Source organism: Momordica charantia (assembly GCF_013281855.1).
Source record: "Momordica charantia cultivar OHB3-1 chromosome 8 unlocalized genomic scaffold, Mcharantia_2.0 BLBB01000008.1, whole genome shotgun sequence".
NCBI classification, from domain to species: Eukaryota; Viridiplantae; Streptophyta; class Magnoliopsida; order Cucurbitales; family Cucurbitaceae; genus Momordica; species Momordica charantia.
The window spans coordinates 1,451,764-1,477,758 of record NW_028275166.1 but is presented as its reverse complement, the minus strand read 5'-3'; the positions used below and the strand labels follow the sequence as shown (position 1 = coordinate 1,477,758).

Here is a 25,995-nt window from a genome sequence, read left to right as displayed (position 1 = left end):
ATATTTGAATCTATGATGTAATTACCACTATATTTGGTAAATTTAACTTCTTTTTTCAATATATTTTCTACAATTTGCTATTGTCTTTACATGACTCTATAAATATAAACCTTGTAGTTAGATCCTCCGTATGATTCCTCAGGTTTTTTCCTTCTTTTCAAAATTTTGGATGCCCTCTTGTTGTGAAGGTGTTCGGTTCAAATGGTTCTTTCAACACTCTGAAAATTGATACAATAATACATTTCTCAGGCTAGGAAGTTGCTATATTCTTTAAGAATGGTTTCTGGCAGACCAGCAGGCTTTTGTCATTGTCGCTCTCGATCTCGATAACTCGGGCATCCCACTTCAGCTGTGTCGTTAGCGTTCTAGCCGATTCAATGAGATTTGTCGTGTCATGTATTATCACCCAACCCTGAAGTCAACCATAAAGACATTAGCTTACATAAAAACCAGCATCTGATTTAACATGATGATTTGATGTAATGAAGAAATTAGAGTGATTTCAGATCTGACAGAGGGAGAGATTAAACAGAAGGGAAGGTAGGTTGGAGAATCTCAGCAGATCAAAATGTTGATTACCTGAATGGCTGTTGTTCATTTAAGATTAGTTGCTAATTAAAAACTTCAAGTTTACACACAAAATTACTAGCAGATATGATATGATGATGAAGAATAAGATTTGGGAATCCTATTTTGTCACTTTAATGTATCCACCCAAACAATGACCCAACTATATTATAAGTATAGCGTTTTAATCATTAAATTTTTATTTGGTTACCTCGGGACGAAGTAACCGGTCGATCTCAGTTAACATATCTAGCATGGTGCACCGATGTCGAAGGGCTTCAAGGGACAATATACCCTCTGCATGCACCATATCATATGTTCTAGGATATGAAGGGAATGCTTCACACCTGAAAGGGGAAAAATAAATTAATAAACAGGAAGGAACAGGTAAACTATGCTCGAATCATAATGCGTTCTTCGCATCCAAAGGCATCGGACAAGGTAGCATTACCAATCATGTAATACACCGATAAAGCCTCTATCGACAATCAACGGAAGGTGATTAGATCCAGTAGTTGGAACTGTGTTCATGACCCATACATCCTTGCCAGATTCCAACAGGGCAGAATTAAAACCTCCAAACCGTGCATTCATGTCTAGCACGTTACGCAGCATGTTATATGGGGGCAGAGGGTCATCATCCCCGGGTCGCTTCGGGTGATCTGAGAATATCAGTGGCGACATAAGAGGCCAATAATCATTGACAGCCATTTTCCATTTGATGGAATCTTCAGCAAATTCTTCCCATTGTACACCTAATAAAAACATTTAAGTTAAAATCTTCATCCTTAGTAACATAATCATCAATATCAGAAGAAAATTATTACCATATACTGCAAGTTCACTCTTGTTTAAGTTAGCTCTAGAAGGCCATGTCCTCTCTTCAACAGGAATCCACCTAGAGCTTTTTGTTCCACCGATGCAGTCTTCGAGAGGTCGATAATATGGAGATTCAACATAATGCCCTTTACCACATAGGGATGGACCTGAACCAGATTTCCTAAAATTGCAAGCAGAATATAGCAAAAGATCAGGATAACTTGGCTATTAACAAATTTTATGATCAGCAATTGATCTCTATAAATGGTGTGTACCTCAAACGATAACAGCTTGATTCACTAGTTTTTTTCCATACCACGGTTTTCTCTAGTTGTGACAACATTTCCCAGCAAAGACCCTCGGTAAAATCACGAATAGTGTTCCACCTTTTCTGATTGGTTTTGTTGTGGAGGAAGCTCTCAGCATTGGTAAGTGGTGATGTCCAAACAAAATATCCCCCCGGCCTTAAAACTCTATCGACTTCGATTAAATAGATACCATCTGTACAACGCGATCAATTGATATGTTCAATGAGAAGCTATTGAGATCCATGTTCCAGTCAAGAACATGATTCTAAAACTAAAGTATTTCGTGCTTCATGCCTATAACACAAAGTTTACACAATGAACTCGCTTGCCTTTCTAAATGAGTTTGCTTGATGGGAGGAAGAGACCAGAAACCATAGTAGGAATACAACCAAATTTGCAGACTGATTGAAAGTACTAAAAGATGTGATGTTAACAAGTTGAAAAATTGTGCCACCACCATTATTGAGCTATTTTTCGAAAAAGATTCTTCACCTCAAAGAATAAATCCGAAAGGGAAGATTTATATGTGGTAAGTTGGAAAAAATGGATATGTAAAATAAATTATATTGGATTTTGAAGATTTATGTAGAAGTGTAACTTACAATAATATAATGAGAAGTATTAAATTTTGAGAGATACCTTGTAGGTCCCAATCAATACCGCATTGCGCACAATGAACCATATCAAAGGAGAGAGACGGATATGGCAACTGTTTTGAAGCAAAAGAACCTAACATTGCTGGAAGACCTCGTTCGAGTGTTAGTTGAACTTGACTGCCTGATGTTTCATAATTTGCCATGCACATGGTTAAAAGCTGTTTCGAAAAGAGATGAGCTCCAAAGCTACCATAACCACATCCAATATCGAGAATAGTTCTTATCTGCAAAAATGTTAGGAACAGCATGATCATCCATAGTTAAAATGCAAAGTTCCACGCATCAACTCTTTCAAACTTGAACAAGGTTGAACAAAATAAGTCTTTATGATTTGAGTTAATTGGGAAAACACAACAGGCTGACAGCAAACAGAATATAGTAAATTTACTGGATCTAAAAATAGAATTACTTACTCCTGCTTGTATGAAATTAGATACATTTCTTAGCCCAATCATCCCTGCAATTTGGTGGGAGTAATCTTCTATGCCTTCAAACATGGAAGAGTCGGAACGGAAGGAAATCTGATCTTCCTCCAGCATCATCATTCTGTAAAAACAAAACTATTGTTAATATTCGGAGGACGGTCATACCGACTAAATAGACGAGAATTGTTAATGTACACAAACCTCTTGGTCAAGCTTCCTGAAGAGAGGACTTCCTCAGCTGTAATCCTTACGTTTGCAAACCAGATTACATCTCTTCCGCTGGGCCATCTAAGAGGAATCCTGTACTTCACAGGAGGTAGCACAATGCAATTTTGCTTTGGTTCCCGCGCACAATAACGATCAGAATACCCCGAGCCAGGGTTATCCGAAACACGAAAACAGGGAACGTGATTTTCAATATCTTGAGAACAGAATTCCAATTCTTTCAACCTTGAAGGACCAAGAGCAAGCTCCCCAATTCAGAAAGGTACAAAACAACCTGTTCTTGTATTTTATCATAACTACGAACAGTGTGAAGTCTGGATTTGATTGAAATGGATACAGACCACCAAAATAATCCAAAGATAATTACGAGTACAATCATCGGTATGCTAAAGTTCCAAATTTGTTTGGCCAACTTGTGCCGACTTCTTAGAGTTCCCGCTATGAATGAATCAGACAAGAAGCTATTCTCGTGACAACCATATTTAGAAGGAGTTGTTTTGGGTGAAGATAATCCAAATGGAAACCTACACAAAATGTCACTATGATTTGAAAAATCTCTGTCATCCAAATCTCCGTTTTCAGCTCTATCCAAGTCATGGCCGCCCTCACAAATCCTTGCCCCAGAAGCTCCTCGGTGCAAAGGCTTTGACATTCTCAAACTGTAATTCAACGAAGAAACAAAGAAGATTGAGCATAGTCACTTAAAATTCTTCCCTCAAGTTTAGTAAGAACCAACGAGAAGAACAACACCTAAATGATGTATTACGACGATATATTTAATCTTTCATCAATGCTTTAACAATTACAATATCCAAAAGTTGGTTATCAATATTAACTAGAGAAGAAATTACTTCGCGGGGTTCGAAGATACGAAACTCCAGCTCTACCATGTTAAATCTCCGCTATTCCCAAAAGCTTAATACGAAAATTTAAAGCAAAACCCCATAAAGTTCACAAAACTTTTGAATGCCGTTAGCTAAAACAAGAAGATGAATGGAAAAATAAAATCCCGATTGTATACAATCCACGACGTAAGATCCGTGGCATCCAGAACAGAAGAAAAGAAAATTAGATTCAGCAGATGAAAGAGCAGTGCTCAATCACTACACATCTGTATCCGTCTCGTACACAAGTTGAAATACAAATCAAATTCGAAACAGAGTGAAAAGAGAGAGAAACAGAGGAGGAAAGAACCAGCATACCTCGTCGACGGAGCAAAGAGCGGAGGAGTGAAAAAACCCAAAACCCAAAACCCAGAAATCAGGGGGCAACTATGAATAGCTTGAAACAACCAAATCGAATTTGATCCTCAGTTCATCACTGAATATTAAAAGGAACGGTGGGAGTGGCAGAGTTGAGTAGAGTAGAAGAAGGAGATTGTGCACAGATCCAGCTGCAGCTGCTATTTTTGTATTTTATAACTTTAGAGGACGATGAATCCACATGCAATTGAATGAAATGAGTGAATATTTCACGTAATGAATGAGAGAGAACAGCCCATTTCACGAAGAAGGATAGATTCTTTGATTAATTACGCAACGGGTCGGCTCCACACCATTTCCCAAAACCCCAAGTTCATTTTTCACTTTTTTGTTTCTTACAATTACAAGATTGCATGTTTAAATCCCTGCACTTATTTGAAGTAAAATAAATTTTACCACTTTTTGAGTAATTTTCTGAAGGATGATGATAGCATTTCATATTTGTGTGTTTGTTTCTCTCGTGGGGCAGTAGGGTTATAGCGGCCACAGTAAAAGAAACAAAGTAGTAAACGTTTGTAGTGGGGTCCACCGTTCCGGGTTTTTTCCTGTCGGCGGGACGTAATGCCGACGTGTCACTTGCTTTATTTATTTGTAATTGTTGTAAATTATGAAGAAAAGAAATCATTTTTTATCGTAAATTTTGCAATATCTATCATTTTTTTTTACTTTCAATTTCATCTAGTCCAACTCTATGCTTTTGATAATTGTTGTCATTTTTTTTAGTTTTGAATTTTGCTAATTCGCCCACTTATTTGAACAAGATAAAATTTTCTCAGAACTCATTAATTTTCAATAAAAGTAAAGTTTTGCGTAATTTGAGTATGATTAATGCATGGTATTAAATCACTCTACCAAAATCACACCATTCAAAAAAAAAAAAAACAAAAACAAAAACAAAAACCAACAATTTCAATATCGTTTTTCTCTAAAATTTTATATGTTGGAGGTGATTTTTCATCAACCACATATCGACATCTAATAGCTCAACAGTAAAGAGTTAGTATGCCGACTCATACACACAAGTGACGGTAGTTCGGACCGAACTACTAGAGACCAGAATCTCATATTTCGACCGCCTGAGATATAGTTGAGTCGTCCAACACATTATGCCTTGATCGCTTGAGTTGTCGATCAAGCTGACCTGTGTTAATTCTTGCATGCGTAAATTTGAAGCAATATCTACGACAACATGCTATAATTCTCGAAGTTACCGAAAAGTCGTTGGAAGCTTGTCAGACGTTTCACCTATAAGTACAGACTTCTAGCCTCGACCAACTATTGACTTGATCATCTTCGGAGTGCTTATTCTATTTTGTAGGCCCCTTACTTGTATTCACCTCACCTTGTTCATCTGTTGCCATGCTTCCTATATACTTAGTCAAATTCTTGATCAAACACTATCAATTTTGTATTAGATATATATTTTATGGTCTTTAAATGCATATGAGAACTTTTGTTTTATTGATTCTCCTGGTGGAATTATATTAGAAAGTAAAAATTCAAGCAATTATTTAACTTAGGGTAAAATATTGAATACTTAACCAAGTTTACTACAGTGAAGTTTGATTAAATTGAAAATTTAGGATAAAAACTTAAAATTTCAACTTTTTCCTCAATTTATTGAGATACTAATTCAAGTAATTTATAGTATTTTTTTAGGAAAATTTCGCTAGATAAATGTAGCAATTTTTACCCTATATTAATCTTCCACTAAACCCTGGTGCCACTAGTTAGCAAAAAAGCAAAGTAAAAATCTCTACGGCCGTTTCAACAAAAATCAATCATTTTACAAAATTAAGTCCAATTAATACTCAAATCGACCCCTCAATCATTTTTAAAAAAAAGTTGGCAAATTATTTTTTAAATACGGTTCTAAGAAAAAATATTAGACTACCACTAGTCTACTTCTACTGATTTTTAATTTTATTACAACAGATATAAAGCTGTTGTAATAAACCTCTGGCTTTTAATTTTTCTATATTTATAATTACTTTTTGAAAGGTAAAACTGTTTAGTTTATTGAAGATAGAGTGGGGCCGGGTTGGAGGGACAATTTTGGACAAAGAGACAAATAAAAAGAGCAAATCGGTTGATTTTGCGTGTGAGCGGTTTTTGGTTCAGTTGGTGGAATTAATGAGCTACATAGTTGGCTCAATGGACCCCACACTTTCCCAACTCCTAACTCCAATGGTAACCAATACAGGCACCTATTAAATATTATAAAAATAATATCTAAAATATGAATTTTAATCGTCAATTTGTTAAATTATGTCAACTTCTACCCTGAACTTCTAATTGCATAAATTTTATAATTTTTTTATATGTATTTAAAAATATGGAAAAAATATTTTTATATGTGTGAAAATGAATTTAAAACATATATTTGTAATAAAATTGATAGGATTCAAACAAAAATAACACTAGACAGAATTATTTAATGGACTATTTTGTGCCTTAATCAAACATAATTTGTACAAAATTTGGTTTCATTAAATTCAAACTTCTTTTTCCTTTTTACTTTTTTTATTCAAATTAGTGGGCGAATTACCGAAAATTGAATAGAGAGTACAAATGTCAAAACCGTAATCTAAGTTTAGGGTTAAGATTAAAAAATTGATACAACGTACCAAATTTTTAGGTAAATAATGATTATTTTTTAATATTAAAATACTTAATTGTCGTTGAAATCAATAAATGATGTCTATGAGGAGTAAATAAGATGCATAATAATTTTTTAAAAGGTTAAAAGGTTGAATCACGCTCTCACATTATTAGATTGGAAAAAAATGATGGCTGTAGTTGTAGTTAATAGTATAAAAAACATATCATTTAAAAGATTGTAGATAATAAAGGTATCCAATTAATTTTCTAGATAAAATTTTATTGCGAAAATGGAATAATATTTGCTGAAAGCAATTCTTCTCAACCTCGATTATCTCTATGAAAAAATGTTGACTCACGTATAGATTATATGAAAATATATATATATGGAATAGTAATTTGCACGTGATAATGTTCCAATCTTCATTTTTCTCATGGCGTTCAAAGTATAGAGCCCCATTCAATCCAAGGTCCAAGGTGCACCCAAACCTCAATGGCCCTCATTTCATGTGATGGGTTTCTATTATGTATGTTTTTTTAGCCTTAAAATATATTTTTTTTAGTTCACAAAAAGCATTGGTTATCCAACGGTCGCTAACTCTACAACTCGAAAAATCAACTAGTTGAGTTATGTTTATTATAATATTTTAAAATGTCTATTATTTATTTACATCAATACTCTTGATGCATATATTTTGTTTTGTTTCATCTCATTTAATGATTATATATTTTCAAGGAGATAAAATGTGATATAAAGAGAGGAAAAAATAAAAAACCAAATTCAGTTAAAAGGTTACAAAGTTGAAGTTGAAGTTTAATTATCTCTATTCTTTGGCAAATGAGAAAAGACATCTAACATTTAGTAGCTTGCTGCATCCATAATATACAATCTGCAACAATAATGTATTGAGGCATATGGTCTCTCCCTATCAAATAGTTGCCAATAAGTGGTCCCTCTATATCCCAATCAAATTCAAAAGAGTAGATTTAGATTTAAATCAAGTTATTTAATAAAGTGGCTCCAACCTCATCCAAATCCACAATAGTATAATCGATCCAAAATATTATAAAAATAACCCCTAGAAAAATTATAAATAAAATTAAAAAAATATAATAATATAGACTACTAGAATGACTTGTAACTTTTTAGTCAAAAAGAGATACTAATTACAGCTAAGCTAAACTCATGTTGACAAGTCACTATCTTAACGAGAGACTTGAGCTAATAGAATCTAAACTAAGTAAATGTATTCACAAACCTTTATTTTTGTTTTATTTTTAAAATTTAGCTAAAATTTAAAATATAACAAATTAAATAAATTCAATTAGATCTCACAATCCACCTCGGGAGGTGAGAATGTTGAAGGCCCAATAATGGAAAGCATGGGCCGATTGATTCGGAAAAGTTGGGCCAGGGCCCAGTTTCGAACCGGTCGTCCCTTGAGGCTTGAACCGTGGCGCTGCTCCCTATCGCTGTTCCCTCTCCGTCCCTCCCTTTTTTGGGCATTACAGAACCTCATGCCATATCCATGGCTTCCACAACCATGGTTGCTTCCCCTTCCAACGAGAGTTTCCGCATGAATACTCTACCAATCATAGATCTCCGTCTCCTCTCTCAATCAGAGCTCTATTGCCTCTCTCGTTTCTCCTCCTCATCTTCTTCAACCTCCCAATCCAACGACGACGACGACGTCTTAATCCCCAAAATTGATCGATCTGTCTTCAACGAGTCCGCCGGCAGCCGTAAACAGACCTATTCGCGCCTCCGTTTGGCCCCTCGCAAACCCCAATTTCCTTCCTCCTCGTCCTCCTCCGTAATTCGCCCCCAATCCCCCGAGCGCCTGGATGCGGAGAGCGCTAAAATTATCACTCTCTTCAAGCAACTCTTTGTTGGAGACTCTCATTGCACCGTCGACAACAGCTACGGCGACGAAGATGAGGACCTGGTCCTTATTAACCACATTTACGACGAATCGGTGCCTGATTCTTCCTATGCGATTTTCCAGAGCATTCCTGTTGATATCATTGACAGCAGTTACGCGCCGATTAAGCGGCGGAGAGGGCGGCCGCGCAAGGATAGTAATCGGTTTCCTCAGAGTAATGGAAATGCGGTTCCCAACTCCAAAAGCGGATGCGAAAAACGGGCGGAGGAGGAGGAGATCGTAATGGTAATGCTGTGAACCTGGTCGCTACGACCTACATGTAGATGTAAGATAACTATTATCGTTCATACTTCATTCTCTAAGTTTGCTTGATCCTTCTTGTTCTTTACTTTATTTATGGGATATGTTTTTCAATTTATTTTTCTTCGTTTACTGAATTAATTTTCGAAGGTTTTATTAAAATAAAAGAAAGAAAGAGAATGATTTGAAAACGGTATTTTTATTTTCGATCAAAATTTTTATATCGAATTCAAAAGTGAAAGCATCCAGTATTTATATAAATATGTTTTTATATTTTGGAAATGGAAATCTAGGAGTTATAACAAGATTTTCTACTTTCCTTTTTAATTTCTTTAAAAAAATAAATACAGTTTTTTTTTTCTTTTTAGTTCAAGGGCAGTCTTGCTAGAGTCATTCTTTAAATGACTCTAGCAGTGATGAACTCATAAATTTAGTTCTTGAATTGTAATTTCCGTTCTAATTTTTTCACTTCAAGAATATGCATTTATTTTCTCATTTGTTTTATATTAGTAGTATACATATTGATAATATTTGTTTGCAAAATGCCTGATTTGTATTTCATTTTTTACTTATTAGTTTACTGAATTGTATGCCATTTAATAGTAATTGATTTTAATTCCTTGAGATCTTCTTTTTTGTTCGGGTTAACAATTTAACCGTTAAGATGATGTATGATGTCTTTAACTAGTTAAACTATACTTAAGTGGACTATAATTTCTTGAGATGGAAGTTCAGATTTCTTTTATTTTGTTAGAATCTTTCATTTTTTAGGTATGGGGTTGCTTGAATTTTTAGGATATCATGCCATTTCTTTTTTTATAACGGGGATTCGGAGCTTCGCTCTCCTGTCCCCAGTGGCTTTAGGATATCAATTAAGAATTGAGTTTTTAACATTTTTACCTTTCAAAATCAAATATACACCATTGCCCAACAATCAAACACATTTCATCACTTGAGTAAGCTAAGTTTGTATGTTAATATGAAAGTTAAATTTTGATTTAAAAAAAAAAAGTTGAATTTTGATTTTAAAAAAAGTCTGAATTAAGTATAAAGAAAATTATTATATAAAAAGAAATATTAATTTTATAAAAATCGTGCTCATTTATAGATGAAATATTAATGTAACTAAAATTAACTTAACAGTAACAATATTGAACTTTTGGTAATAAAAGTTCCATAATTTTTTTTTCTTTTTTTAATTATTGGTAGTCGGAGCTTTGCTCCTCTATACCCCGGGGCATTCGCGCCCGCCCAAGGCCTGGACCCGGGAGACATCAAGGATTTTTGGTATTAAGTTCATCAGAAGATTTGAACTTGAGACCTCTAAGTCAGTATGATGAAGAGATCCCAAACCCTTGCTAACTGGGCTGCCCCTTGGGGCTTCTATAACCTAATAGACAACTTCCAACAAAATAAATTAAGGTAGTAATATATATATTGATTAGTGCTACTATTTAGATGTGGGGGTAGAAATTCGAACCTAGAAATTATCAATGTCTTAATGTCTTAACCAATTGACTATGCTTGATTTTGGTAAACTTCCTAACATCCCGTGGTAATCAAATATATTACTCTACCACTAGGTATTAAAACATTTTAAAAATGTTACGAGTTTGAAAAACTAATTGACAATGTTCTATTTTGTTCATTTAACAATAAGTCTCTTGTACAATTAATAAAACAACAACAATTTTAATTAATCATAGAAAGTATGTAAATAGAAAAGATATGATAAACTAATTTAATTAGATCTCACAGTCCACATAAAATGATCTTTAAGCAAAAATAAATAAGTTTAGAAACTATGATGAAGAAGAAGAAAACAAGAGGTGATTTTTTTTTCCTAAAGATACGAATTCTCCTCCCCCAGGGAGACTATATCCCTTTATAGCTAAATTTCCCTTTTTAAAGGGAATCCTCTCCTCAAAAGAGTCCATCAATAGGAAGATTTTGTGCCTGTGTTTTTCCTTTACTCGAGCTTCCTCATTGCAAAAGTAGTCTGTAATATCGCAATTCCTGATTTGGAATGTCTTGACAGAAATAGCGGTACCACATTAACTGAAAAGATTATCTATGTACTGTGAACACACTGAGAAGTAGACCATATCCATGCCTTGTTCAAAATCCGCTTCTGTGAATGTAGAAATTCTATTGTGTCTATGTGTTGTTGCTTTATGTAAACCACTATTGGATTGTTCATCTTGTGAGGGTCAAATTTTCTTCTAAACTTCTATGATTTTGAATCATTTTCGATCAAAATCTTCCATCTATTCATGAAATATTGAATATAATCATTAGAATGCAAGAAAGGGTATCCAAACTATAGTTTTAGTTAGCACTCTATCATGTAGTTTGGACAAAAATCTCAATTTTGAACCAGTCATGTTTCATATGAAATTAGACCCATTTTAAAATTAGTAATGGTGAGTAGCTGAGAGATTTTCTGTTTTAGAAGATAAAGGTGTCCAATTTTGAGATCCTCAAATTATTAGCCTCCTGCAATATTTTTTCTGTCGTACTAGATCCACTTGTGAATATTTGATATTGATGTACCATTAGTATATTTCTGGGAGGATCATGAAGTTCACTACTGCAATTGGTGTAACAACGGGAGTAAATGTCTCAGCAAAGCAGGACGATGAGAGACAAATAACTAATAAGCAATACTTTGGACAAGCATTGGTTGGTTGCAGAATACCCTATAGAATAAGGAAGAGTGCACAATTATTTGTAGTTCAGACTTCCATAAGTATAATTAATTGGGAAGTCTACTTCAAGCATACCAAAAGAGAGTTGGAGGAGATGATTGGGAAATCGTAGCAACTTTCAAGAAAAATTTGTATGATTCTTGAGGTTTTATATTAGTGAGCTCCATATCTGCAAGTTTGAGAGACTTGAAGTTGTTTGAAGTGCTGGCAAAATGGATAGCTTTGGAAAGTACTTTCTAGTTGGAAAATATGATATTTTCACTACAAAATGAGACTTCGATGATTGTCTGAAACAGTGGTAATGCGGTTCCTTAGGCTGGTCGGATTGCTACAGAGAATATTATCTCAATAGTCTAAAAATGTGGAAACGTTTCTGTAGTCATTTGAGGGGAGGGTGTGACCACAGCAGAGGCATTGACCTATTAAGTGGTTAAGGTTTTCCTTCAAACAGGAGGAAGTTTGGTAACTGGTTGTTCGTGCAAGGAAAGTGTGGCACTCATCGAAAATACTTGTGGTGATTCCCAGTTGTGAAACTGAATTCCAAGTTCCAATAGTACATTTTCGCTGTGGATAAATCAGTGGGATACTACAGCAGTGTTGATGGGAGATGCCCTCAAAATCCGCGAAAAGTTTGCTTGGTATTTCCTTTGGTGCACCAAATTCGAGGTATCTTGTCCGTCTCATCGTTTTCCTCGCCTCTCTGATCTGATCCATAATATTCTCATAGAACTATGGGTTTGGGATGGATTGAAGTAAACTGAACTCTGTTTTTGTTGGGTTAATTTGTGGTTCTTCAGTTAAGAACGAATATTATATTTACTATTTAGGATATAGTCATTGAGTCTATGTTGTTTCACTGAGTGCCTCTTTGAATTTTTCTTTGGGGCTAAATTACAAAAAGTACTTTCCAGCTTTGTTCTTTGTTTAAAAAATATTTATAACCTTTTAAATTTTCAATAGTATTCTTGATATTTGATAAATGTTTCGAAGTACCTTTTGAATTTGAACAAAAAGTTGACTTGACAGAATATGAAATAATGTGACATTTAACGAAGAAGATTGTCTATCCAATTTTGTCCTAAAATTTTTCTTCCTCCATTGTCATTTTGTTTCTCAATTGTCTACCCAATTTTGTCCTAATCTCCCTAGCTTCTTCCACATTTCATCTATTTTCAAACTTAATCTTTCACGTTAATTATCACATCGTTCCAGATTTTGACACGTCAACTTTTCGTTTAAAATGTTAATCGATGTTTGCTCAAATGATATTTTTGTAACTTTTATGTAAGGTAAAAGATAATATTGAAACTTCTAAAAGGTGATCCTTTTTAAACAATGGGTAAAGTTAGGAGGGTTTTTTTTTTCTTTTTTCTTTTTGTTGTAATTTCTCCCTTTTTTTCCTCTATTAATTTTGTAAATGATTGACTTCAGATATTTTAAAGTACTAATTCTTTTTTCAGATAAAGTTTTTCATTGACATGATTTTTGTTTTTGGATAAAAATACGTTTTCTTGTTTATTTTACAGTTTTTAAAAACAATGTAAATAACTCAAAACAATAGTTAATTATCACAAGATCAAGTTGGGTGGTTCCTCCTATGACTTTTTAGTTTATACATATATATACATCTATGGGAGACAATTGAGAGGGTTCACTTAAGGATTGATATGCACACGAAATCTTTCCATATATATTTTTTTTCTTTTGTTTACAATGAGTTTTCAATGTTTCTTGAAAGCTTATATCCTGTGATTTTAGCATTTTTGTTCCATGTTAAGTGTCAGATGGTGTAGGAACGCACTAAGGACATCTCGGGACGCGTTCCGTGGAGGAAACTTGGAAATTAAAGAATTAATTGATAAACAAAAATTATCATCTTCGTTCAAGCTTAAAAACTCATGAAAACAAAACTTTGGAAATTAAGAAACTTACAAAAGTTGATGAAGGCTTAAAGAAAGCCCAAAGGACACGCTACCCATGCTTTAGATAAATGGGCTCACAACTTGTTAGAAAAAGAAAATTTATAGAACATCCTAAAAGAAGAAGAGACTAAAGTATGCATTGTAAAAGCTTAAAAGAAAAGAAAAAAAAAATTCCCAACGAGCTAAAAGAATAAAAAATTTGACACATGAAATTAAACGGGCATATCCCTATAGCTCATGGTTGATCTTATTTCTTAACAATTACATGTTGTCATGTTAGGTCATTTGTCTTAAAAGTCTTTTTTTTTTTTTTTTTTAGCAATAAATATGGAATTAGAGATTTGAACCTTCAACCTCAAGAGGAGGGGTACATGCTTAGCTGAGTTATGTTCGTGTTAGCTATTTTAAGGTTGTTTGGAAAATTAATGTAGTGGAGTATATGGGATTATGCTTGATGTTGTAGTGTGTTTCTCCGCTAGAATCTTTGATAATACTATACTTAAAAAATACTTATATTAATAAAAATAAACAATATTAACTAATGAAGTATAAAAATTTTAATTTTAAAAGCTAATTGATCATTATTAAATGAGAATTTGGGATTAAGTAGAGTAAATTTAAAGCTAATTTATTATTTTTAAAAATTTAAAGCTAATTTATTACTATTAAATGAGAATTTGGGATTGAGTAGAGTAAATTTGTTAATTATTTTTTTATAAAAAAAATTGTTAATTATTTTAAAAATAATCAATTAAAATATTTTTTGATCAAATAATTAATTGAATGAAAATATTCACCTTTTGCCCATATACTTCCTTAGTAAGTTAATTTATTCCTAAACTTTTAATTTGATCAAAATAAATCCTATACTTTTAGTCAAATTAATACCCTCAATTAGTTTTTTTTTCCTTCATTTTTTGAAGATTTGTGGCTTGCTATGAATATTAATGTGGTTAGACAAGACTATTTCGGTAGATACTGACTATTCTACTCATGATAGATTCCTCCTCTCCTTTCCTTTTTTTTTTTTTTGTAGTAGTACTAGAGTTAGAGTATATTATTGTTGAACTCGAGTGCTTTTTTCCCTGATTTAATGTAAGGTCTGAGTATTTTCATAGTTGAGTTTAGACATTTTTGTTGTTTGATTGAATTTGTGTGATTAATTTAATATTTTAAGAATAGAGTTGCAATATTTAGTTTAAAAGAAAAAAATTAAATGATGAAATTTTGTGAGGAAGTTTGAGCTTCATCAGATGAACAATTTAGAGGTGGTCTTTAGCTAAAGCATTGACACATTAGAGTTTGGCTTTTGTATAAGGCACATACATCTCTACTTCAGGGAGTCTATGCATAGGCCACCAAACGACTTAGAGGTCTTAACTTCGAACCTTCCACCAAACCTAGTTGGCAAGGGCTTATGGTTTCTAGGTCATACTGACTTAGAGGTCTTAACTTCGAACCTTCTGGTGAACTTAATATCAAAAACTCTAGATATCCCACGAGTCCGGACCTTGGGGTGAGCGCAAGTGCCCTGGATATAGGGGAGCAAAACTCTTACTCTTAGTTATAAAAAAAAAATAATAATAGTGAGTGTATGTAGTATATTATAATAGAGCTTTATAGTTAAGGCATGGACACTTCTTTTCATGTCAAATCGGAATTATTATTTGTTGGATTTGACACTCCTCACTGTAATGTTCAAGAATATCCATTTTTAAGGTCTTAGAAAGTTTGGGGGATCTAGATGCCAAGGTATTTGGGTGCCTAAGAATTAAGAATAATTATGTTTGCCTATGCACTTTGTTACTTTTTCTATTTTAATCTCTGTACTTTTAAGAATAAATCTTAAAATTCTTAAACTTAGTCTATACTGTTAACTTATAGTTAAATTTTTCTTTAAAAAAATTTAGTCTCTATCAACCTTTTCTCTATAAATTTTAGAAACATATTGACTATCTATAAAAGGTTTCTTATCCAAAAAAAATTATCGTTTTTAGTTTGCCAAGTTAGATAAAAATTAACTTCATACTAACGGTGATGAAAATTTTGAGACTTATTGAAAGTGCAAGGGACTAAAATGGAATGAATCCCAAAGTACACAAAATTGTATTTATCTTTATATTTATTTTACCTAATCTTTGTATGAAAATGCTAAAAGAATGCTTGAGAATGTTTTTTTTTAGTACAACTTGTGGGGTTGCGATTCAAACCCACGACGTTATGGTCGGTAACTAGTTGAACTATGCTCAGGTTGGCGATGTTTGAGAATGTTAACTATTGTGTTTATTTTGTGGGAATAGATATGGGTTAGGTGTTACACAAACTAAATTTTGGGTTTGTCTTTTTTTTATAACAAATAACTTATACAGCCTATATCTCTGGCCTTATAAAACTCAACATTTTGGTCGGAGGTCCTAATGATCAATTATATGTCGAGAACAAGGTGCGTTTTGGGAGATGAGGAATGTTATAAATATCACTGGGATAAAATATTAGAAATGTTATTAGGATATTAATGGCAAATTAGTCATTAACTAAGGAGTTTTTTAGTTAGAGCTGGTTATATATAGATTTGAGGAAGAGTGGTTGAATCTAGCAATTGTTTAGCTGTTGAGCAAGCTCGAGCTTGCTGAGAGGTGGCCGAGTTTCTAGAGTTACTTCAATATTTTATTGTATTTTCTTATTTTTCTGTTCAACACTTTAGTTTTGATCGAACTAGTTGGTTGACTTATTTTTTACTAGAAATGTTAAATTTGTTCATTTATACGGCCTACCACAATAAGCATTTTGGTGTGGAGCAGAAATCTATCCTTCCTTGCCATGCCATATAGCAGCATCTAGCTTTGCTAGAGAAGGATAGTGTGTGTGTATATATATATAAAAGAAACCTGTATATACCAGCAAAAAGAAGGAAGGAAACAACCCAAGGGCTGGGTAGAGAGAACCCCACCTAAGAAAAAACCAAACAAAGGCTTTCTAGTTATTCATAAACATGGAAAGATTGTAGTTACAAAAGAATTTAATTGAGGCACCACTAAGAAGTAGTGTGTTGTACACTTCAACAAAAAAACATATGAAGCAGAGACCTTTATCTTAAAAAATACAACGATTCCTTTTTAACCATAAATGCCACAAGAGAGCTCTTGTAGCACAATTCCAAATAAACTAAGCTTTTCTAAGTATATTCCGTCCCAAGAGAGCTTCAGGTAACCAACTATCGATTGGTAGGTAGACAAGGATGGTAGTAGTAGAGTAGCACATATCTTTATTTAGTCTAGTTATAACTCTTATAAGGAAAATTGAGGATAGAGCTTACTAACCTAGTCACATCTCTCGCCTATCTCCTAATTGGAAGATAGAGATTATTCATGTGAAACTTCAACATCTTCTACCAGACCCTAAATAACTTGCAATCCCTTGTAGATAAGTAAATTTAGAATTTCATTATGAAGTGGTGTCATTAAAGATGTTGGAGAAGAGGTTTGTCCCCTTATTTTTTATGATTTTAAATGGTCAGTGCGGTGGTGATTACTAAGAACTTGTTTGGTAGTTCTCAATTCCAATGTTCTATTTTTTATTTCTTATTTTTTAGGAATGAAAAACAAAAACTTGTCCAAAAATATGTTTAGTAGTCATTTTAGTTTCTTGTCTCACAAATTTTAAATTAAAAAATTAAGGTTTTATTTGTAAAATAATTTATTAAAATAAAATATTCAAAAATTTGTTATGTTATATTTAATCCTAATATTATCATGCATTTTATAAGTAATAATGATAAAATAATACTTTTTACTTATATTTTTGAAAAATTGGAAACAAAAAATGAGAAAGAAAAAAAAATAATGGGGTTATTTGGTAATGCTCTTATTTCTTGTTTTTATTTTTTATTTTTCATTTTTGAGAAATATATAGTCTGGTAAATGTTCCTGATTTTTTGTTTCTCATTTCAAAAAATTGTTCTCACTATTCTATGCAAACTTTGAATGGAACTAAATTTAGTTTCTTATTTGTTGATTCCTATTTCTAGTTTTTCGAAAACATAAATAAAAACATTATTCAATCATTTTTTTACTTATAAAATTCATACTAAACATAATTAAATATAACATAATAATTTGAATATTTTAGTACAAATGATTTTTTATGGAAATTTTTAATTTTTGGTTAAATTACAAGTTTTAGTCGATGTGCCTTTAGACTTGTGTTTAATTGGTTCTTGAATTTTAAAATATGTCTAGTAGGTCTTGACCTTTTAAAGTGCCTAATAGTCTTTAAACTTTCTATTTGGCGTCTAATAAATCTCTGAATTTTAAAAGTGTTAATACCTAAACTTTCAGTTTGTGTCTAATAGGGTCCCTGATCTATCTGACATTATTTTAAATTCACGAATATATTACACAAAATCTTTCAAACTTGTGTCTAATAGATTCGTGAATTAAAAAAAAATAATAATAGAACACTTTTACAATCGAGAGATCCGTTAGACTTAAAATTGAAAATTTAGAGATTTATTTGACACCTTTTGAAATTCATGGACAAGTATTTTAACCTTATTTTTTTTAATTTAAAATTTTTTAATTTAAGAGAACAAGAAATAAAACCTTATTTTTTTAATTTTGAATTTAAGAAAACAAGAAATAAGAAACAGTTACTATACACGTTTCTATTTTTTTTAAGCAATAAATAAACATACAAGAAAGAGTTACCAACATGTTTTGGTTTTTTCATTTAGAAATAGAAAACAAGTAACAAGGAACATAAAATGGAAACATTACTAAGTGGGTCCTACAATTTTTATTTTCAAAATTTTTATTTAATTTTGAAAATGAGAAACCGTTACAAAATGCACATGTTTCTAAAAGACTAGAAACATTTATCAAATAACCCCTAAAGAATCTAAGTTTGAGTTGGTTGGTAGATAGGATAATTTTTGGAGTAATATGGATGTCAGTAAATGTGAGGTGGGCTTCTAGAACATAATATCTTAAAATATTAGACAAGAAGTATGAAATAGGAATATTGGCAAATAGGACTTTTAAAATTCCCTAGCTTGGATGATTTCACTGTTGAATTCTTGGAGAAAGGACAGAACTTTTCAAGGTTATAATATGGTTATTTTTTGAGAATTGTATTACCAACAAATGTGTAGATGAGTTTTGTTTAATTCTAAACAAAAGCAATGTGGCTAAGGTGAGTGATTATTGGCCAATAAGCTTGGGATATTTTCTCTATAAACTTCTCAAATAGCTGACAAAAATATTGAAGAAAGTACTGCCTTGGATAAACTCATCTACCATTTTTAGAAGGAAAAAGAACAGAAAATTCTAGATGCCCTCCTCATTACCAATGAATGTGTAAAAGGCTAGAAGAGAAAAAATAAAGAGGCTATACCTTGATGGAATTATGCAGAGAAAATATTTTGGATATAAGTGGAAGGTCGTAGACTATTGATTATATTTCCAATTTCTACATCATTAGGACTGGAGGTCCTGGATAAAAGATGGATGCTTCGGACAAAGAGATTCTCTTCTCCCTTTCTTTTTTTATCCTGGTGGCTGATTTATTGAGTTGAATTAGGACCAGATAAAACATTTAAGTGTATATGTGATGTGATTTTATATACCACAATAGAGGAAGAAACAGTTCTAAATTGTAAGAAAATGTTGGGACACATTTCAAAGGATTCAGGTTTGCTATTTGCGTATTAATCTTCTCAAATTCTCTATTGCTAGCATTAATGTCTCAGATGGAATAAGAGAGGGGAGGGTTGTTTGTACTAGGTCGTAAATAAGAAAAGCACCTTCAATTATCTTGGCCTCCCTTTTAATGGACCCCCTACTTTCTATGTATTTTGGGGATGTGTTATCAGTTATGGAGTGAGTTTTTTGCCTATTTAACTAAATAGAGGAAGACTTAGATTTCCAAGGGAGTGAGAGCCTAACTCAGTTAGTCTCCCTTCAAAAATAGGTTTGTCACGACAACTATTTTGGTAACTAGTTTAGGCTAGCTTACGTACATCTTGATTATTTCTAGCCTCTAACACCTAAAAGGCATCCATGGTGGTCAATTTTGAGAAGATTATTTGAGAACTTGATGTGGGAGGGGGCTAATTTTGAATGGATGCAACCATATTGTTAGATAGAAATGAGTATTTCTCCCTCAAGAGCTTGGGGGACACATTTAGGAACATCGAGAACATAAATATTTCCCTTCTTAGCAAATGGATTTAGAGGTTCACGCTATAAAAGGTCACTCTTTTGAGAATGGTTACGAAAGGAGATAATGTCTATGGAGTTCATTGATATAAGAGAAATGATAACTGATCCCATTACCAAGTAGTTGGCTGCCACTCTTTGTGTTTCTCTTTTATCGCTCAATTTGTTGGATAAATCCTTTCTTGAAGGTGTCTCCTTCAGAAGACGTTTTAGCAATAATAATCCATGGTATAGACGTCATGAGTTGTTTTTGCATTTTTACCTTTTGTAGAATGTAAGCTTTTTCGCTATTGCTTAACTAGAAGAAACTGAAACTCTATTTTACATTAACAACTCTTCAATATTGCTTTGGCATGATTTATTTTATATTGTAAGATTACGAGGTATAATTTAAGACAATCATGATTTCCTGTTTCTTCCATCTAAATAATTGATTATGGTAAGGTTATACATAAGTGAAAAGGTCTACAGCATTTCCACAACGAACCCATTCACGAATGAGTAAAATATTAAGGATGCTCCGCAATTTGTAATGTGGAGGAACAACTGTTCAAGACTCTCTTGTGACAACATAAATTGATTGTGTGTTATCATTCTTCTCTATGAATACCATCCACATTAACAGTCCTATTTTATTCTATTTTTTCACTCAATTTTACTAATAACTAAACTACATTGCAGGATCTTAGTTCTTTAGGAGCATAGGCAGACGATGGCAGAGATGTAGACTAAGCTGAAATGTATAGATTTTTTAGACAATTGGCTATGATTAACCTAGCTGACGAAGGAGAACGATTTGATAATCCATTGGTTTCCTAGACTGTATCAGCTGGAAAATTTTTCTTTCTCGCAAGAGAGAGGAGATCGTGTGCACGAGTTGATGCAGACATCGAAATATGTTCAGTCATGGTTCTTTTTACACATCTTTCTGCTTACTGTTGGAGTTAAGATTGCAATTTTGTCACTCATGTAGGAAAAATACTGTGAATATCTCATCAAAGTCCATAAGTCATTTTTAGTTGGACGATTCCTTTTGCTAAAATCACTCAAGTGCCCGAGCAAATTCAGACGATGTAATTGTAACAAGATTTTATACTCAAAGATATGACTTTTGTTGCCTGAATTAAACCCATTAGAAAACTCTCAACTTTGTTTGTTTAGTCATTTTGATATGCTGTCTGCTATCAATTTTTTTTTTCAACATGGCGGGGGAGATTCAAGCTTCCGACTTTTTAATCGATAATATTAACTTATTGAACTATGTTTAAGTTGATCAATATAATTAACCTTTGGTTCTACTCAGAATGAAAGTACGTTGAACTGTGAAAAAGATCTATTATTTTCTAATTTTAAGAGTTTTTTTTTTATTCTGCCATTGTTGTTTTGTCCTAAAAAAGATGAATCTATGTTTGACTATCAATAGTAAGATTTTTATCTTTACTTTTTTTACCCTTTTTATCATTTGTTGGGTTCCATTCCATCATTATCATAATTGTGGAAGCCACTTAATTTCATTCCTTGCAAAGGTATAATTGCAAATATGGCAAAAATATTTAATAAAATAACAACTATATAGTACTTTTAAAAAAATGGTGGTCCATATTTAAATTGACAACTTTATATATACATCTATAATATATCTCTATTAATATGAATATATGATATACTTATAATATTTATGTGATATGCATCTGATATACTATTGATATGAGTGTCTGTGCAATATGTATGTGATATACATCTAATATACTTACTAATCTAAGTGAAAATTTTTGTTATATTTGAAAATTTAAAAAACATGTGACACTTTGAAATATATAAAATATTTTTGGTACCACTGCAATTTCTCATTTAACAATTACCTTTAAAAAAATTTATATAATATATATATATAATAGATAAGATATAATTTTCAACAATGGAGAAAAAAAAAATGAGGCACCTAGTTAAGACACCTATCTCTGACCAAAGAGTCATGAGTTCGAACGCCCACCTCACATGTTGTACTAAAAAAAACAATGGAAAATAAAAATTAGGTAAAGTTTTAGAGCTTAGTCCCTTTTTAAATTTCTAACCTAAAAATTAAATTTTAACAGTTGTGTCTAATATTAGGTAGCAAACTAATTTCATCTCAGTTTAAGCATTTAGAGACATTATTAAATTGACATTAAACATAAAATTAAAAATTCAAGAACCTAGTTAAATTTTAATTAATAGTCCATGATGATGATCAAAATAATATATTTTTTCAAAATTTATATATAAAAATTAAGGACACATATTAGTATTGTACACTGTTTTTCTTTCAAATTCCGAGGTTTAGTAACATTTTTATTTCGAGCTTCTATTTCCTCTTGAATTACATGGTTCTCAAAATCCATATATTCATAATGATAAAACAAAAGACATTTATTTTTTTGTCGCTTTTAAAATTTTTATACAATTTTGATAATATTTAAAAAAAATAAAAGAACTTAAATAATTCCAAAGACTTAGTTTTCTGGATAAAATTAGAAAAGAAAAATAAAAAAATGAAAACGTTAGGAAACGAGCTTAGTTAAATTTTGATAGTGATAAAAAAAAAAAGATAGAAAATGGAAGAGAAGAGAGAGAGAGAGGAGGATAAATAATCTGGATATTGGAGAGGAGGGGAGGAGACGATCCTTTCCAAAGTAAGCAGTGCTCACTGCGCACCGCCTTCTTTCGTTATCTTTAGGTTCGGTCCACCCACCTTCCATTTCAATTTCCATTTCCATTCCCCAATTTCCCAATTTCCCGATTTCTTACTTTCTTAGCTCTCGCAATTCCCATTTCTTTTCAATTGTTTGGAATTGGCCCAATTCGCGTCCTCCAGTATTGATATTTTTATGATACCCCCCCTCAGATCCTTCAAAATCTTCCGTTTCTGCCTTTAACGCTGCTCGATCTCGTTTCTGACGATCAAAATGCGTTTGTCCTTCTGTTCCTATGATTTTCACCCTCCGTTGCCCTTTTGATTTCGGCTTTTCTTGCTCCGTTTCTCTATTTGGTGGTTGATTATTATGAGGACCGGGTTCTGGGTGCCGGGAATTCTTGTGTTGGTGGTGCTTTTCGGGGGGCAACCGTGTTCCGCCAACTCGGTTAGGGTTTCGCATTCGGCTCCTTCGTGCCCTGCTGAATCTTTGCTGGACACGATCTTCCGTTTTCGGGATTGGAACTCGAACTGCCCCATTGACGGTGAGGATGGCCACTATGAATTTATTGGTGTTTCTGAGGTAACCCTTTTCCCCCCTCCCTTCTCTGTCCCTATAACTCATTTGAACTTGAAGATGAGATAATCGTCTGTTAGGGGGTTCTTCCACCTCACTATGGAGGATGCGGATTTGACGTGTTGTTTCGTTTTTGTCAAAGTTCTTTTTGAGATTTTTGGTCGAATTGAGTTTTTTTTTTTTCTGAAGATTTAGACGGACTTTCTGCCTCGGTTAATCAAGTTTGTTGCTGTTAACTTGTTCTCGGAGCCTACAATTTACTTAGCTCAGAAACTTCGGATCCTAAGAATTTTTGCTTCTGAAGTTTTGAGTTCATTTCTGTTCTTTTATTGGTGCAAAAATTTGTAAATATAGTCTTCAGATTGAATTTGGAAAACGGCTGAAGTCTTGAGTTTATTCTTGATGCATACCGGATGGGTAGGAGTTGTTGTAATTGTCAGGATAACTCTAACTACTTGTTTTTGCTATGATGAAGGGAGATGAGGCCTCATTACAACTGGCACTCAATATGGTACATAAGAACCATTATGAATATGTTGCGGTGCTTTTCTACGCATCTTGGTGCCCTTTCTCCAAGTCTTTTAGGCCGAGCTTTTCCATACTATCCTCTTTATATCCTTCTATTCCGCATTTTGCAATCCAAGAATCAGCTGTCAGGCCAAGGTTTTCATATTGAACTTTCACCTTCTCATTTTTGCATTCTATGATTGTATTTGTTTCTTTACTTATGTAACATAATTCATGTTTTACTGCAGCATACTCTCGAAATATGGGGTCCATGGTTTTCCTACACTTTTCCTTTTAAATTCCACCATGCGTGCTCGTTATTATGGTTCTCGAACCCTCCCTTCACTTGTTGCATTCTATAATGATGTTACTGGTAAGGCTTCTTTATGAGCATGTTACAGTTTGCTGCTTCTAAATTCTGCTGCCATGAAATGACTACTTATTTTGATTTTATCAGAAATGTTATTGTGTAATAGTCTCGTGCTAATTTGTCTGCATTTTGGACTTATGTAAGAAACAATTACACTGCTCTAAAAACACGTTGCTAATATTCATTTTCAGTTTCTGTAATTCAATTGAATTATGTTCAATCTTGGTTCTTGGACATATTTCCTTGCCGTTTTGACAATCTAATATAATTTCACTTTTTTGGCTTTTGTTAACCATGTAATAGGTTGCATTTTCAGAGCCTTTCATTTGTACTAGGCATTGTGGTGGTTTTTAAATACCCTTCATCTTAGGGCATTGGCACATTGGACGAATGAAGAAAGCTTTAGTCTTTAATAAGTAGTAACCGATCCCCACATGTAGTGCAAGTGGTTGAAAATATTGAAATTGCATCCATATGAAGAATAGTATTTTATTGGTCAAATTTTGGTATGCAATGTTAGCTTTAGTTGAAAATGTGATGAATTATCTTAACTGCTACTGTATCTGGACTGTAAAATTTAGTTCAGTTATTTGATATCGTTGGTTATGGCTTTCTTGTGTTTAGGCATTCAGACTGCATCACTCAATCAAATATCGCCAGATAGAATTGGACAAGTATGGAATCAGGAGAAGCATGATAACAGTGAGCAGGAAAATTGTCCATTTTCATGGGCAAGATCTCCAGAAAATTTATTTCGGGAAGAGACGTATTTGGCTCTCGCTACTGCGTTTGTGCTTATGAGATTGATACATATCTTCTTTCCAACTCTGTTGGTCTATGCTCGAGACATTTGGAGAAGGCACCTCAGGAACCTTAGGTTGGGAACCTTGTGGGAACGACCTTTGACCTGCCTGAAAGGCGCAGTGCAGTTATTCAGCCATTTCAAGGATCCTTGCAAGAGAAGAAATTTGCAAGGAGGGGCCATGAATGCCAGGGCATGGGCCAAGTCCTTCGCCACAGTTTCTATAGGCGATGCAAGCTCTAGTACCCGGGTGTGCCAGTCGTGAGAATGTCGTTGATATGCATTAAATTGCTTTATTGATGGTATTGTGGTGAGCAGCAGAAAATGCCGTTGAGGAGCCTCGAGTAGACTTTGGGTTCAACATCTTGTGAACGAAAAGGTAAAACAAGGTTCTGCTCCTGATCCATTTATTTTTTGTTGTAGGATGTAGTTCAAAATTTGTTACGCATCTGCAAATGATAGCTCGACCCAATTTGTGCATAGGAATGAATAACCAACAGACTCTTTCCTCTCCTTTATGTGTAACTTCTTGCTTGTGCGAATGCCACAATCCATCTGTGGTAGGTTTTAAAGCAGTGTTCATTCTATTCTTTTCTTTGAACTGATAACTAGATGTTACAATGTCCAAAACCTTTCGTTTGTAACATTGTATGACGGGTTCTCCCCTACCTATATTCTTAAATGTTATTGGTATTGGAAACTAAATGTTGTAAGTTCAAATAGTTGTTTCGTTGAATTGTTGGTGTATGTAAACTATCCATATGTATATTTACATGGCTTTCACACGACTTTGTTCTAGAACTCAAAAGTCCAGTCTCTTACAGAGTCGGTTCATTCATGAATTTCCATTATAGTGATTTTCTCCTTTGAACATTCTCAGACCATAGACAAAATGAGATGAAATTGGCCAAAGTTTTGTTAGGCGTGGCAAGCTTCCCCAAGTTGATGCTTTTATGATGCAATATAAGAGAAGAAATGGTGAAACTTAAAGACTCAAGAGAGGATGGGCATATGCATAGCCAGTCATGTACAATCACATCTTAATGTATATTGGAACCAAACCATTCAGCTGAAACCGACCGTGATGGGCTCTTCTTCTTACCCACCTAAAATATTAAATAACATTAACAGACAATATTTAATGCAATAAATCCAACTGCCATAGTTCGAATCTCCA

General features: G+C 33.2%; 3 protein-coding genes across 6 annotated transcripts; 2 read left to right on the top strand and 1 right to left on the bottom strand.

Annotated features, from left to right (window-relative positions):
* Nucleotides 1–11: 11 nt before the first annotated feature.
* Nucleotides 12–4,439, bottom strand: LOC111005117 (putative pectin methyltransferase QUA2). The gene is made up of 9 exons (XM_022276508.2): nt 4,203–4,439; nt 2,977–3,659; nt 2,764–2,896; nt 2,334–2,574; nt 1,662–1,887; nt 1,395–1,567; nt 1,019–1,322; nt 779–914; nt 12–412 (listed from the first exon to the last, which is right to left on the bottom strand). Exons 3-9 carry the CDS (start codon nt 2,893–2,895, stop codon nt 251–253), a joined length of 1,374 nt encoding a protein of 457 aa, XP_022132200.2. The 5' UTR covers nt 2,896; nt 2,977–3,659; nt 4,203–4,439; the 3' UTR covers nt 12–250.
* Nucleotides 4,440–8,325: 3,886 nt separating this feature from the next.
* Nucleotides 8,326–21,051, top strand: MBD8 (methyl-CPG-binding domain 8). Of its 3 annotated transcripts, XR_015792882.1 has the most exons (3): nt 8,326–9,071; nt 11,606–12,420; nt 20,573–21,051. XR_015792882.1 is itself a non-coding variant. In XM_022276391.2 (2 exons), the coding sequence occupies exons 1-2, from the start codon at nt 8,393–8,395 to the stop codon at nt 20,594–20,596; spliced, it is 663 nt and encodes a 220-aa protein (XP_022132083.1). In that variant the 5' UTR covers nt 8,326–8,392; the 3' UTR covers nt 20,597–21,051. The 3 variants fall into 3 exon arrangements, 2 of the variants coding, with proteins under 2 accessions (XP_022132083.1, XP_022132084.1); XM_022276391.2 differs by lacking the exon at nt 11,606–12,420 and having other exon boundaries at nt 8,326–9,031; XM_022276392.2 differs by lacking the exon at nt 11,606–12,420 and having other exon boundaries at nt 8,327–9,071.
* A 1,437-nt stretch (nt 21,052–22,488) lies between these two features.
* On the top strand, nt 22,489–25,995 carry APRL4 (APR-like 4). 2 transcript variants are annotated; one of them, XR_002600641.2, is made up of 5 exons: nt 22,489–23,145; nt 23,615–23,802; nt 23,895–24,019; nt 24,641–25,197; nt 25,699–25,995. XR_002600641.2 is itself a non-coding variant. In XM_022275949.2 (4 exons), the coding sequence occupies exons 1-4, from the start codon at nt 22,933–22,935 to the stop codon at nt 25,081–25,083; spliced, it is 969 nt and encodes a 322-aa protein (XP_022131641.1). In that variant the 5' UTR covers nt 22,489–22,932; the 3' UTR covers nt 25,084–25,523. The 2 variants fall into 2 exon arrangements, 1 of the variants encoding a protein (XP_022131641.1); XM_022275949.2 differs by lacking the exon at nt 25,699–25,995 and having other exon boundaries at nt 24,641–25,523.